The 13,371-nt window shown below is 26.9% G+C and overlaps 1 protein-coding gene across 3 annotated transcripts; it reads right to left on the reverse strand.

Annotated features, from left to right (window-relative positions):
- Positions 1-234: 234 nt before the first annotated feature.
- On the reverse strand, positions 235-11,981 carry LOC145191901 (polypyrimidine tract-binding protein 1-like). Of its 3 annotated transcripts, XM_090076683.1 has the most exons (15): positions 11,835-11,981; positions 10,403-10,483; positions 9,234-9,273; positions 8,315-8,356; positions 7,910-8,134; positions 7,478-7,660; positions 6,263-6,474; positions 6,044-6,183; positions 4,095-4,216; positions 2,794-2,827; positions 2,326-2,418; positions 1,439-1,587; positions 1,232-1,299; positions 921-1,059; positions 235-837 (listed from the first exon to the last, which is right to left on the reverse strand). In XM_090076683.1, exons 3-15 carry the CDS (start codon positions 9,258-9,260, stop codon positions 766-768), a joined length of 1,506 nt encoding a protein of 501 aa, XP_089932809.1. In that variant the 5' UTR covers positions 9,261-9,273; positions 10,403-10,483; positions 11,835-11,981; the 3' UTR covers positions 235-765. The 3 variants fall into 3 exon arrangements, 1 of the variants encoding a protein (XP_089932809.1); XR_016449196.1 differs by lacking the exon at positions 2,794-2,827 and having other exon boundaries at positions 11,835-11,957; XR_016449195.1 differs by lacking the exons at positions 2,794-2,827; positions 10,403-10,483; positions 11,835-11,981 and having other exon boundaries at positions 9,234-9,412.
- Between the last annotated feature and the right edge of the window lie 1,390 nt (positions 11,982-13,371).

Consider the following 13,371-nt stretch of genomic DNA (forward strand, 5'->3'; position numbering starts at 1 on the left):
AATTGGGTGTAATTTTTTTTTTCTTCAAAAATTCTTTACTGTGAATTCTCAAAACTTCTCGTGACCACTTATTTGCTATTGAGTCAGAAAAATAACCACGAAATCTTTCAGTCAATTAAATAATAACCAGAAACATCTTAAAAATCTCTCTGACACTCATCTCAAATGAAATGTCCTCATAATTCAAAAAAAACAAAACAACAACAACAAACGAAGAAAAAAGTTAAGAAAAAGTTAAAAACAAGTTGTTTTTAATATATAAATATACATTTTTCTTTGTCCTATTTCTCTCCATATACAAGAGAAAAACAATAGAACCGTAACTGAATCAAGCTTATAAAAATGAAATTCTTAGAAATCACTAAAAGCGACACCTGAAATATGAAGAAATAATAGAAAACTGAAAGAAAAATTTAAAATGATAATAACAAACAATATACAACCCAGTCTTCTGTGCTCTAAGAACATGTAGATTTAAAAAAAAAAAGCTTTTACATTACATCATAGATTTAGAAATGAGATAGCATTTCGAAAGAGTCAATTAAATACAAACCTGATCATAAAAAGAGAATACAATGTAAGTGCAGCCTACTTCTTTAAACTTACAAGGAAGAAACAAAGTTAAAGCAAATGGCCAGTTAGATTACATTGATTGAAACTTGACTTAACGAGACTAAACATCGTTTTAAAATCTAATTCCACTTGTTAAAGCAAAATACGGTCGTTTTCGTGAATATAAATAACATGATTTATTTACATTTATTTTCACTGCATTTCGTTTTTTGCAAATGAGACACGCAAATGACTGGACTCGTTTAACTTTCGATTATGAAGCTTCTAAACAAAAAAAAAAAATAACTATGTGTTTAATTATCACTACCAATTAAAAATGGCTCAATTGCACAAGATAAAGTACTCACAATTAAACAAATAAGGGCTTCTTCTACTGTACTCATTTGGATTAGGGCCATTTTTCTATCTTTAGGAAAGAATCTGAAGTTATTAATTGTCCCATACTCACTAAACATTTCCTGAAGTTCATCTTCTGTTACAGATTCACTAGAAAAAAATAACGACAAATCATTATTTGTTGAGTATAATCAAATAGTTATATTTTAAATTTTATTATAGTTAGATAATCAAATACAAAAGATTACATTCATATCAATTAAAACCTATACTGGGGGGGAGAGAAAGAATTGTGAAGACCTACTGAAGAAGTTAAACTTACGGTATATTTGAGAGATGTAGAGACTGAATTGGAGAAAATATATTTTGAAAGTTTTTAGATCCGGGTTTCTGAAAAAATAAAAATAAAAATGTGTTCAAAAAAAAAAAAATGTTAAAAATTATAAATATAAAATATAATGTAAATACTACAAACTATTATACATATCTTTTATATTATATATAATTCCTTATATATATTTTTTTATACCTTAAACCTGTGCAACGGAGAGTTTGAGAAATCCTTTGTTAGTTCCTTCCCTTCATCTTCAGACTTGGGCATATTTACATTGTCATGCTTGGATCGCGATACTCGCATTTCGTTACCAAATAAAGTGACATTATTTAGGTTTTGGAGTGCTGCGAAAAAGAGAGAAAAAGAAAGCTCCTAATTTAGACTTTTTTTTTTTACTTAAACAAATACAGAACAATAATAACTAAAAATGATTAGAAATAATAAAATACAAATCATTTTATTCTTCAATATTTATAAACAAAAAGTTTGTTCAGATAAAGAAAAATATGATCTTTTTGTTCTTTTTATTTAAAAGCGAGGGAAGATTTTTAGGCTAAGAATTGTTTATTTAATAAAATTCCAAAGAAATACTTGAAAAACTGTGCAAAATTACTTTACGACTTAAAAAATTACTTAAAAGATAACTGTACAAAAATTAATATAACAGCAAAAAATTAGAGCTACTCCAACAGTAAAAGTTTCTAGTTCGATCAACTATAATAATTGACTAAGAGTAAAAAAACAAATAATGTATTTTCATATTTTTAATATATTTAACATTTTTTTAGACAAAGAAAACAATTTAAATCTTGTAAAGAATTAGATTAATAGTTTCATCTAAAAAAAACACACTACACAAAAAAAAAATGTAAAAACTGTTGGCCTGTGTAATTTATTCCTATCAAGTAAAGGACTTTGACAAACAACAAAAAATTACAATTACTATTTTTAATGATTTAAGTCTATTCGCTATATTGAAAAAAATTATTTCAGGACATGATAACAATTACCATGGTGCCTCATGGGATTCAAAAGATTTTTGACAAAAAAAAAAGTGTTTAGGAAGAAACAAAAAAAAGTACCAGTAGAAGCTTGTTGAGCATCAGCAAATTGTATGAGCGCTGTATCTTTTTTATTGAACAATATTTTTACACGCAACACATCTCCATAATGCCCTTTAAACAAAACAAAATAAATTAATTGCTGAAAGGGCAGAAAAGTAATAATCAAATTGGACTTCTTAGCAAAGCATATTTAACAAAAAAAATTTATGAATTAATCAAAAGATCACAACAAACTTTGAATGTATTAAAAGTTATTTTCAATTAGAACTTAATTTAGTAAAAATAAAAATAAGTTTTCTAAATTAAAGAAAATTTTGATTACTAAGTAGAATGGGCAAAGAATTAAGATAGTAGATTAACACACTTGTTTAAAGAAACTCTACAAAGATCAATTATGCATTTCATGAAGAAAAGCTAAGCTACAAATTTTTAATTTCTGAAACTTGTGAAATTTTCAATTAATAAGGAGAAGAGAAAAATATTTACCAAAGAGAATAAACAGGTCATCACAGGAGATTTCCTACAAGAACGGAATGAAAAAGGTGAAACACAGAATTAAAAGCAGAACTGAACACAGGATAATTTCTGTGAACATCACAAAGAACAGAAGAGTAAATAAGAGCTTGTACTCTTATTAGTTGAGCAAATGTCAGCTAAAAATATTTTTTAATTAAGAAAAACACACACAAAAAAAACAACAACCCTTTCTTACTTATTTTTGGAATGTATAGAATAAAATAGGTACAAACTGAACAAAAAATTACTCAATAAAAATGTTTTTTTTAAACATTTTCTTTTTAAATAAGTTTTGCTTTACAACTTTTAGGTATATTAAAAAAAAAAAATACTAATTTTATATAAATTTGGTGAACCATAATTGACATAAATGATGCAGTTTGCATTCTTCCGAAAATTAAAACTTTAGCATCTCAATCTATTGGTTTCTTTAAATAATATTCTTAATTTTTGTTATTGATGTTCACTCAATATTTTCAGACCTTTCTTAAATCTAACACTAAACAAACACTTTGTTTTAATTCTAAAATTAAATATTGAAATTATTCTTATTGAAATTATTCTTATAAAGATGTTTTAAATCATTTTTTAAAGAACTATGAAAGCAAATAGTTACAATTTTGCTTTGTAACAACCTGCTTAAGATGATTTATATTTAGATGGACCCATTAAAGTGGTTGAGATAACACAGACTGAGATTGAAAACTTTAGCAATTAGGTACAGGAGATAGGAGTTTGACCATTATTAACTTATGAAATGAATTTTTTGAAAAAAAAAAAAAAAAAAAAAAAAACTTAAATGAGTTTTACTTTTATCATAGAAAAACATTTTGAAATTTTTTAGTTAAGAAAAATTGGAAATAATTTTAAAAATAAATTTAAATAATATATTCCATCAAAAAAACTAAATTAATTTTAAAGTTCTACTCCTATCAAGTTTGAACCAATTTCATTCTTTACATTAAACAAAAAAAAGTACAAAATACAACTCAAGCAAACTTTTTGCTTACTTTTTGTTGCAGCTTTTTCGGTATTTTTTAGCTTTATTTTGTTAAAATATAAAAAACAAGCAGAGTTGGTCTTATAAAGATTTGTTCAGCATTCAAAATAGTTTCAGTTGGTTTTAACACTTACAAAAAAAAAAAAAGTAAAAAAAAAGTTTGCTGATAATTTGATAGAAAAAAAAGCTGATTGTTTTAAGCAAATTGTTAGAATTAAGAAAAATTAAGAAAATTTTAATTAAGAAAAAACTTAGATAAAACATAACTTACATCTTCGTTTAAGTTGCTTACAAGGAGAACAGACCCTTGGCGACTGCCACTATTACCCATATTTTGGTTGAAGTTACTGTTAGGACTAAGACTGCCCATCATATTTGGGAAACCTCCACCAACTAAATACAAAGAGAGAAAATTTTTGTAATTTGCATACTAAATATTTAGCATTTATTTTGGTTTTCAATTAGGATGATATTAAAATTAAATAATTGATTTAGAAAACCATAAAAATATTTCCATCTTAAACAATTGTGTAATAGTTGCTAGTCATGAGATAATAGTACCATTTTCTTAATATTTATTAATTGTGACTCAGATAATTGAAAGTCTTGGTGTGTGTAGCTTAAAAATGATTATTAAAACAGAATTTAGAATGGATTTATAGTGATGGTCATAAGTACTTAGTAAGCTACTTTAAATTAGATGAACGATCTTTAAATAAATATACAGCAGCCAAAATTTATAAACAGAAATAGCAATCATTAAATTTTTTCCCAAATTATCAGGCCTTGGTTGAAATTTTTGGAGATTATTGCAGATATCAGAATACATAACTTAAGTTTAAAAAAAAACAAACACTTTTAAACACTTTTTTTTTTAAAGAAAAAATTACAAAATAAAAATAACATGAAGACCAAGGTTGCAAACAGTATAAAAATTTAACCTTAGTTATTAATAACTTGTTCTAGAACTTATAATATTAATTCAGCTAGGTTAATAAGCAATTTATATCCATCCTTTATGCATTTATTCTGAACAACTGCATTTCATTCAAAAAAATAAAAAAAGCAATAGAGAAGGGCGTGTTTGAGTAAAAAGATAAGTGCAAGTAAGAAAATCACTGAAGGCATTTAACATTTTAGCTGAAGCTAATGATAAGGAGAAGAGATGAGGCGAAAATTATTGCTAATAGAACTGCTTCTAGTTGTGTCACACTTCACAGTTATTTTCAAACCAGGAAACATACTGTAGTGCCTTTTGTGACAATAAAACTTAAAATATAAAGTTTTAATCCTACTATTGATAACTTTTATTTGTTTGTACAAATTTCAGTTATCAAAGTGATTTGGTGCTGCATTTCTTGTTAAGCACTAGAGAATTTATATTGTTTTAGTTTTTACATTTTGCCAGATAAATTTTAATTTACTTCAAGATTAAAACTTAATTTTATGATTACATCTTTGAATAAAGATGTAGCCATAATATTAAAGCACTATAGTAAGGTCTCAGGACCATAGGAACAGGAAAACAAATATTGAAGTATTGAGACTTTGGACCTTCCAGGATCAGCCTTAGAAGGATTAACAACTTTTCTGTCATCTCAGTGGTAATTTTGGACCTTCCTAACAGGCTTTTTTTTTTGTCAATGAATCCAGTTGCTTTAAATTTCTTCAAAAGTAAACATATAAGTGTTAAAAAATTTAAACAAACTAATATTTCCTTGTATGACTTCCTTTACTTGAATGATCAAGTTTTTAACTTTAGAACTCAATTTCTTTTTCTGTGTTTTTAATTTTAGAATTCAATTTCTTCTAGAAAAATCTCTAAAAGCTATTTTTCAATAAACTTTCAAATACTTTAAAAAGTTACTTTTCAATAATTTCAAAAAAATATCAACAAACAAAGGATTAGCAGAAACAATGTTATCAGAAATTTTTGGATTCTGTTGACAAATATTTGGCCACAAACAGAATATGCTACTTTTACATATACATGTATACTTTTTTTTGGGAATATATAAAATTTATGATTTAACAACATACACTGAGATGCTTTATTTAAAACATAAGATGAAATAGTGTATGTTTTAAATAAAACATTTCAGTGTATGTTATTTAAGAATGACTGTTACCCAGATGACCAACTTTATATTTAGTATCATCTTGAAATTTTAGTATAATTGTAACAAGATTATTGAATTAATTTCTAACTATTTTACTTACAATTAAATCCTTGAGTAAATAATTGTGGTGGAAAAGAATTTGGAACAGGAAGCATGCCAGGATTCATCTGTGCTTGCATGGCTTGCAGTTGAACATTTACATTATCAAAGCTCGAAGATTTGTCAGGCTTTGTGAAATCTCTAAAGTTGATTTTAATAATATATCTTAAATGAGTACACAATTATACTAAACTATGCTAAAAAAAGAAAATAAATTTACCTCATTTTTTCATTGTTGTATTTAACTGTAAGCTCACTCATTCTTGAGAATTCCACATGCAGAGTGTTGCAACCATTATATATGTTCTGTTTGTCAAAAAGTACTTTTGCAGCTGATGCTTCTTTAGAATTAGAATACTGAATAAGAGCATGAAACTGGTCATTGCGAATGAATGTAACCACCTTCTGAATTTCTCCACATCTTTGAAACACCTAAAGTTGTATTTTTAAATTTGTATTTTAACATAGATATAAATTTTTATATTTTATAATTTTAAAATGCACAACCAAAATTTGTATAAACTTAAAATTGGTTTATTGTAGTGGCGTCTTTTTTCCAACACACATTATAAAGATAAATTAATAATAATCATAACTAAGAAAAGTAAAGAAATGCACTTTTAGAAATTGATAACAATAACCATCATCAAGTTGGTGATTAATTACTCAATATCAGGTAGATTAAGAGGAAAAAACAAGAAATTTTAGATTTGTCTTCATATTAGGGAGTTACTACCATTTGTCAATATGAAATATCACTCAAAAAAAATATTGAGCCACATCACTCAAAAAAAATATCAAGCCACATCACTCAAAAAAAATATCGAGCCACATCACTCAAAAAAAATATCGAGCCACATCACTCAAAAAAAATATCGAGCCACATCACTCAAAAAAAATATCGAGCCACATCATTTAAAGCTTTGATTGAATTTTATTCAAGAGAAACAATGAATATCTCCTATTTTTTTTTATTTTTAAAAACAACAAAAATTAGAAGTTACAAAACACGTTCTTGGTCAGACTTCAAGCAGGAGATAGAAATTATAAAAATATTTGCTTTGGTTAGTTTGTTTCTTTTTTTTTTTTCCCTAAGAATACTTTTATCATTAAAAAGTAGGTTAAAAACACCTTGAAAAAAATCTTTGTGTAAAATTAGATTGCTTATCAGATGTCTGTCTTGTTATTATGCTAAGACCCTAAATAATCTGTATACATAGTTTCAAGTGCTTGAAACTTGCAGTTGAGTAAGTTGATCTTTAAACTATAAAGTTTTAACTTTTTTTTTTTTTTTTTTAAACTTTTAAAAATCAGTTATTCCTTGTCCCTAACTTTTATATACTTAACTGTTGTTTTTGATTTTAAAAAAATAATAAAATAAAGACTATAACAAATTTAACTAAGCAAAAAAATTTTGTTAAAAAAATTCAATTACCTGTTGAAGGACATCTATTGTAACAGGATATATAATGTTTGTAACAATAACTTTTAAAACGCATCCACTGACTGCCCTGCTATTGTCTGATGAATCTCCATTACGATGATCATTATCTCTGTGATGTTGGTTATTCTGGTTGTTAGTGCGGAGCTCTTGATGTTGAGAAAATTGTAAGAAGACCTATTAAATAAATTCTGCATTAATACTACTTTGCTGTTTACAAAATTTCTTTAGCAATATAGTTCTTCTACAATAACAATTCTTTAAAAAACTTCACTTGGATTTAAGATTCCAAGCATATATATTTTAGAAGAAAATCAATTGTTATTTCAGCTTGATAATCAACTTAAATCACATTTTTATAATTTATTTAGTATCAGTTTTACTAAAAATTAAATTTTTTGGAAAAAGACTAACTAAACTACTTACAGGTTGATTACGAATAGTTGGTGAAACATAAGTATAATAATTAATCATTGTTTTAGCACAATCAACATCCTGTAACTCAAGAAATGCTTGTGATTTTGACCTCATGAGAAGCATGTTTGTGACCTCACCAAAAGGTAAACCTAAAGATTTTATTTCTGGCTCAGTCGCATCCATAGGTATTTGTCGAATGTGAATGACTTTTGAAGGCATTTGATCTTGCTTTGACTGGAAAAAAAATCTTAAAATTATTTTAACAAAGTAAAAATTGCATTATTAAACTCCTTTGTATTTATACGTACATACATACATACATACATACATATGTACATACATACATACGTACATACATACATACGTACATACATACATATTTCATTATACAACTTGAAAAGGTGCACATTTTACCTTTTTGGTGTCCATATCGCTTGAGTCGTCAGGAAATGTGCGCTAAAATTTATCAAAAAAACCCTTTAAACATTTTTTCGAATGTTTGGTTGAGGAAAAATACTTCTTAACAGTATCTTAAAATTTAATTCTAAAATTTAGCATTTTGTAACTTTTAATAGCACTAGAATCTTCAACTCAGGTTATTTATAATATAATATAATAAAATATAATATAATATAATAAAATATAATATAATAAAATAAAAAATCAAGATAAAAAAAAAAAAGTTTGGTCAAACAATACGAAAAAAAAAGAGCTAATCCAAATATAAAAGTGGTGATTTAATTGCAAAAGAATACTCAAAAAAAAAAATTTTTTTTTTTTAATTTTTAAATATATAAGCAATATTTTAAAAATTTAACTTTTAATGATTAAATTTAACTTTTAATGACTAAAACCAATCTTAATCATAAACAAACAATAATAATAATAAAAAGAAGACTCATCAACATATTTTCTTGGAATTGCAGACTAGTTAGCAACTTACACAGATAATAAAAAAAAAAGAAAAAAGATTCAACATATAAAAAGCTTTTATAGATCTCTTTCTAGAACTTAGATTTAATTTTCAAGTTTCATAAAATATCATCATTAAGGTGAGTATTTCTCTATCTAATATTAATCATTAGAATATGACGTTATATGTACATAGCAATGCATATTTATTACCTATTTGCTATCTTGGTTTAATGTAAGGTTTAATGTAAGGTTTAACAAAGCATAAAACAGTATCAGTGTGATTCTAATGTAAAAATGTTATCATATTTTGCGTGTAATATAATTATTTCACGCGATTTTAACGGATACATCAGCATTTTGACGACGAAAATGCTCACGTGTTTATTTTTAGTATATATACACAAGTTGTCTAACATACCTTATTTCCAATCGAGCTTTGGTTCATATCAGGCACGGCCCTAAAGAAAAAGACGCCATGAGAGCGAGAAGTAAGTAGAAAGACAGGAAGGGAAGTTTAAGATGAGTAATGAAAGCAGTCGGACGAACTGCTAAGATTAAAATCACGGAGCGTAAAATGGACAGCGCCCCGTCGAAAATAAAGAAACGTCTTACCGAGTTGGCTTATGGTTTGTAAACAAATATAGAACAATACTTACAAAAATATCAATTTATTGAAAATATTAAGTTAATTTAGATATTTATTTCAGTTCTACTTAAAAACTACCTTGGGAAAATGTAATCTTTTAAATTTTAGACTTTAAGGTGAACAAAATTTCAGAAAATGTAATTTTAGTGTAGTCTGCAACTTTTTAGTAAACTGACGTACCGAGTGGCGCCGAGTTTGTTTAGCGACATGAATTGTGGGTAAAACTTTTTTTTATAGCTGTGGTTTAGTTGTTTGTTTTTTTTGTTTTTTTTGTTTTTTTTTTTATTGGTCTTTATAAAATAACCTTATGATGGAAAGTCAAAAATGAAACTATAAATCCAACCTGTCGTTCTATAACAACAAAAACTTATCTTCTACTTTGCCACAATTTTTAAATTTTAAACTTTTACTAAATTACTTAACTATCTAAATAGTTACTATTTATAATAGTTAGCATTAGGTTGAGTTTGCTCAAACATCAGTTGGTCAAAGAAATTGCAGAACTATTAAAAAACTTGATTTTTTTTTTTTTTTAAATTAAAAATTTAAATTTTTTTCTTTTAAATCTTAAAAAGTCTTTAGGATAGCAACTATTATTATTTAAAAATAAGGCCTTATAACAAATTAAACACTTAGAAAAACTCAAGTACTTTTAGAAAATATTGATTACTTATAACAGGACAAAGAATTTTTACAAAATATGATTTAAGTTGCATACAAATTATCATGAGGGGTAGATAATAGGCAATCTTTGATTTTAAAAACTGTATACATATTAATATATGCTCAGTTTTAAGGCAAATGCATATATATTACTCTTGATAAATAAATACTTTTATTTTCTGAAAAGCTTTAAATATGTATTTAAGAATATAGTTCTTATGGAATAAAAATGATAGGATTTCACAAGGTCTCAGTACGTAGCAAGGAAGATAGCCTACCTTCTCGGGGAAGCACACGATAAAGATTGATAACAATGAAGTAACAAAAGAGATCAGAAACACTGCTTTCTAGACAGATATCTAAAAGTAGAGAATCAGGTTAAAAAGACAGTTTGCCATAATATAAAAAGAATTTTGAGCAAAAGAATAAGCAGAGATAAGAAATTTAGTTCAGAAAGACAGTTACAAAAACTGCCTTAAACAGTGATGTACTTAGCTTCTTAAAAAATACAGCAAACTTGAAAATTAGTATTCTTAAAACTGTTATGAAGCTAAATAAAGCTTAATTTTTAATAATTTCTTAATGAATTTATTTATAATTAGAGAAAACATTGCATGAAGCCACAGATCTTATTTACCACAAAATTAAAAAGCCACAGTTATTCTGAAAATAAAATTACAGTGAAACAATAGAAGTTAATTTTGCGAACCCATAGGTCTATAGAGAAGACTAACTGAATAACTTTTTCGATTTTGAGCTTGATTAGCAACATGATGTTAAGAAAACGAAACAAGAAGTAGATAATAACTACTCCCAAGCAGAAAAGAGCATACCATACCTGATCTTGGCGCTACTGCAGTTTCTCCCCCCCTTTTTTTTATTTTTGATTATGATAGAGAATTTTATGCTGATTCAGAAAAATATAAAAACATGGACCTGAAAATCAACGGAAAGTGCTCTAATTCGAAGTCAAAGTTGTAAAAAATCCCACTAAAAACCCTAATATTCGCCATTTTGAGAATATCAAGATAATGATTTTTTAGCTGACAAAAGCAATAAATTTATAGCATGGTTTTTACGTTAAAAAAAGTCGTTAAAGTATGTTTATCTTGCGCAATTTTTTGTGGCAATGAAAATAGCCGTTTTTTGATTTATTAGAGAATAAACTATATTGCAAGTAATGTACTTTTGTAATGAATTTTAAAAAAGTATTCAACAGTTTTGTTTCCTAAAAGAAGAACTTTTGAAACTAAGTTCATAGTTGTTTTATCACATGTAAAATTTAGAAATAGTAACCTTCAAACCGTTTTTTTAATAAAAAAAACCAGCGTACAATACGATGATAATTATTCATCAATTTGTCTACATTCTCACATTCTACGTGCAACCTTTATTTAAAATCTTCCATTAATTTCATTTCGTTATAACACTTTCGTTATAATACTTTAAAATATTAATACAAAGGCTGATGGAAACCAGGTCTTTTTATTGCGCAATGTAACGGTAATTAACTTTCGTTAAAAATGAAAGCGTTTTGAAAAAAAATGGCGAATATTAGGGTTTTTAGTGGGATTTTTTACAACTTTGACTTCGAATTAGAGCACTTTCCGTTGATTTTCAGGTCCATGTTTTTATATTTTTCTGAATCAGCATAAAATTCTCTATCATAATCAAAAATAAAAAAAGGGGGGGGAGAAACTGCAGTAGCGCCCCTGATCTTTAGAGATGATAAAGAGTAAATTAGATGAAAATACAAAGAAATTGGATAAGTCAATTTGTTCTGTGTTACCAGAGAAAGATCGATCTGCTTAACCGTTAAAAGGGCAGCGTGGCGAGAAAATATCTCAGTGAATGTGTGCTGAGTTTCAAACTGCGTGATACATGTTTGCCATTACGGAGATAACATGATTAGCGCTTCTGAAATTTTAGTGGTAAACACTTTTTTTAACATTTGCTTCAGAGCACAGTGAGTCAAAATCCAAAAAAAAAACTGTCACAAAAAAACCCAAATATATAATTACCAGGAGCTAATAAATTGAGTGATAATGTAACTAATATAGAGGTTAGTTTTCCGATAAAAATAAATATTGATTCCGATGAAAATGAAAATTAAAGATGCGTTGAGGTTAAAAATTTAGTGTGATTATTCTGATGAACAGTATCAAATGATCAGAAGTTCATCTATAATGCAGAATGCAGATATTTATCCTTCACTTAAGAATGAAAGACAGAAATGTTATCGTGAGGGTGTAGTTGTGACAGAAACATCTGCTTCAACTCCTCTACAAAGTATGTTTAATCATACTCTGACAAGGATACTAACCTTTATAGAATGTCAAGACATTCTTATTGTAAAACATGGTTACTTTAAAAACTGGGGGGACACATAACTTTAACTTAATGTTCTGCATACCTATTTAAAATTTTTGTACTTCTGCATTTGTGTTTAAGAAGCTAAAATTTTAAAATGTCTACAAGAGCTGTGTTCGTGTTCAATATTCTTTCTTATTTACCCTTAAATGTAGAACCGAGTTATTTATTTATGAGGTTGTGTGAGTCCAGTCCAAATGGGAGCACTAAATTATCTTTTGAAAAGTTTGGATTTTCCCATCGTTTCTCTTTGCATTGGAATCTATGGGATAAACTCGAATAAATATGCACAAACTAACCCATGATAACTAGCACTTCATCATGCGCCATTTCACTAAATTTCACTTAAACTCACATTTTTTTTGTCCAACTTCAGATAACAATCTTTCTCGAGAAATTATTTCACCCCAAAATATTCATACGGTATTTTTAACTTAGGATAATATGGGAAAAAAGGCACATTGCACCTCGGCTGAACAGTATTCTATAAGGTTATTGAAACTATTTATTACAATGTTTGCCAAGCAGAGGTTTATGTTCTTAAACGCATGGTGTTGATCAAGAAGAAAAAACAAAAAAATTTCAGTTGATCTTTTCTTTTTGAGTAAAAAATGTTTTTTTTAAATTTGTTCAGAATTACATTATATTGTAGTCATGTACTCATTACACAAAAGTTAGTACGTTGAACACTTTCTCTTTCATGAATACTAGCAGTTATTTTTTTCTGTGCTAAGATTGATCCTTCTATATGGTCTGATAAGAATACTTGTAGCTTAAGAGGCAGGAATAAAGAGAAATTTCCTTATTAATCTGCTAAGGTGGACGCACTTATCATACCAATGTTGTATTGTTCCATATCAATCATTTACATCACATT

Source organism: Hydra viridissima, unplaced genomic scaffold (genome assembly GCF_058129835.1).
Source record: "Hydra viridissima isolate aposymbiotic clone 2 unplaced genomic scaffold, HvirCarnegie_v1 scaffold_1, whole genome shotgun sequence".
In the NCBI taxonomy this organism is placed as follows: domain Eukaryota; kingdom Metazoa; phylum Cnidaria; class Hydrozoa; order Anthoathecata; family Hydridae; genus Hydra; species Hydra viridissima.

What these genes read in the sequence shown, in the direction of transcription:
- LOC145191901 (XM_090076683.1), bottom strand. Translation starts at nt 9,260, where the DNA reads ATGAACCAAAGCTCGATTGGAAATAAG. An exon ending in CAATAGATGTCCTTCAACAG is followed by an intron (nt 6,475 to 7,477) that starts GTAATTGAATTT and finishes ATACAACTTTAG; the next exon opens with GTGTTTCAAAGATGTGGAGA. An exon ending in TGACCTGTTTATTCTCTTTG is followed by an intron (nt 2,419 to 2,793) that starts GTAAATATTTTT and finishes TTTTGTTTAAAG; the next exon opens with GGCATTATGGAGATGTGTTG.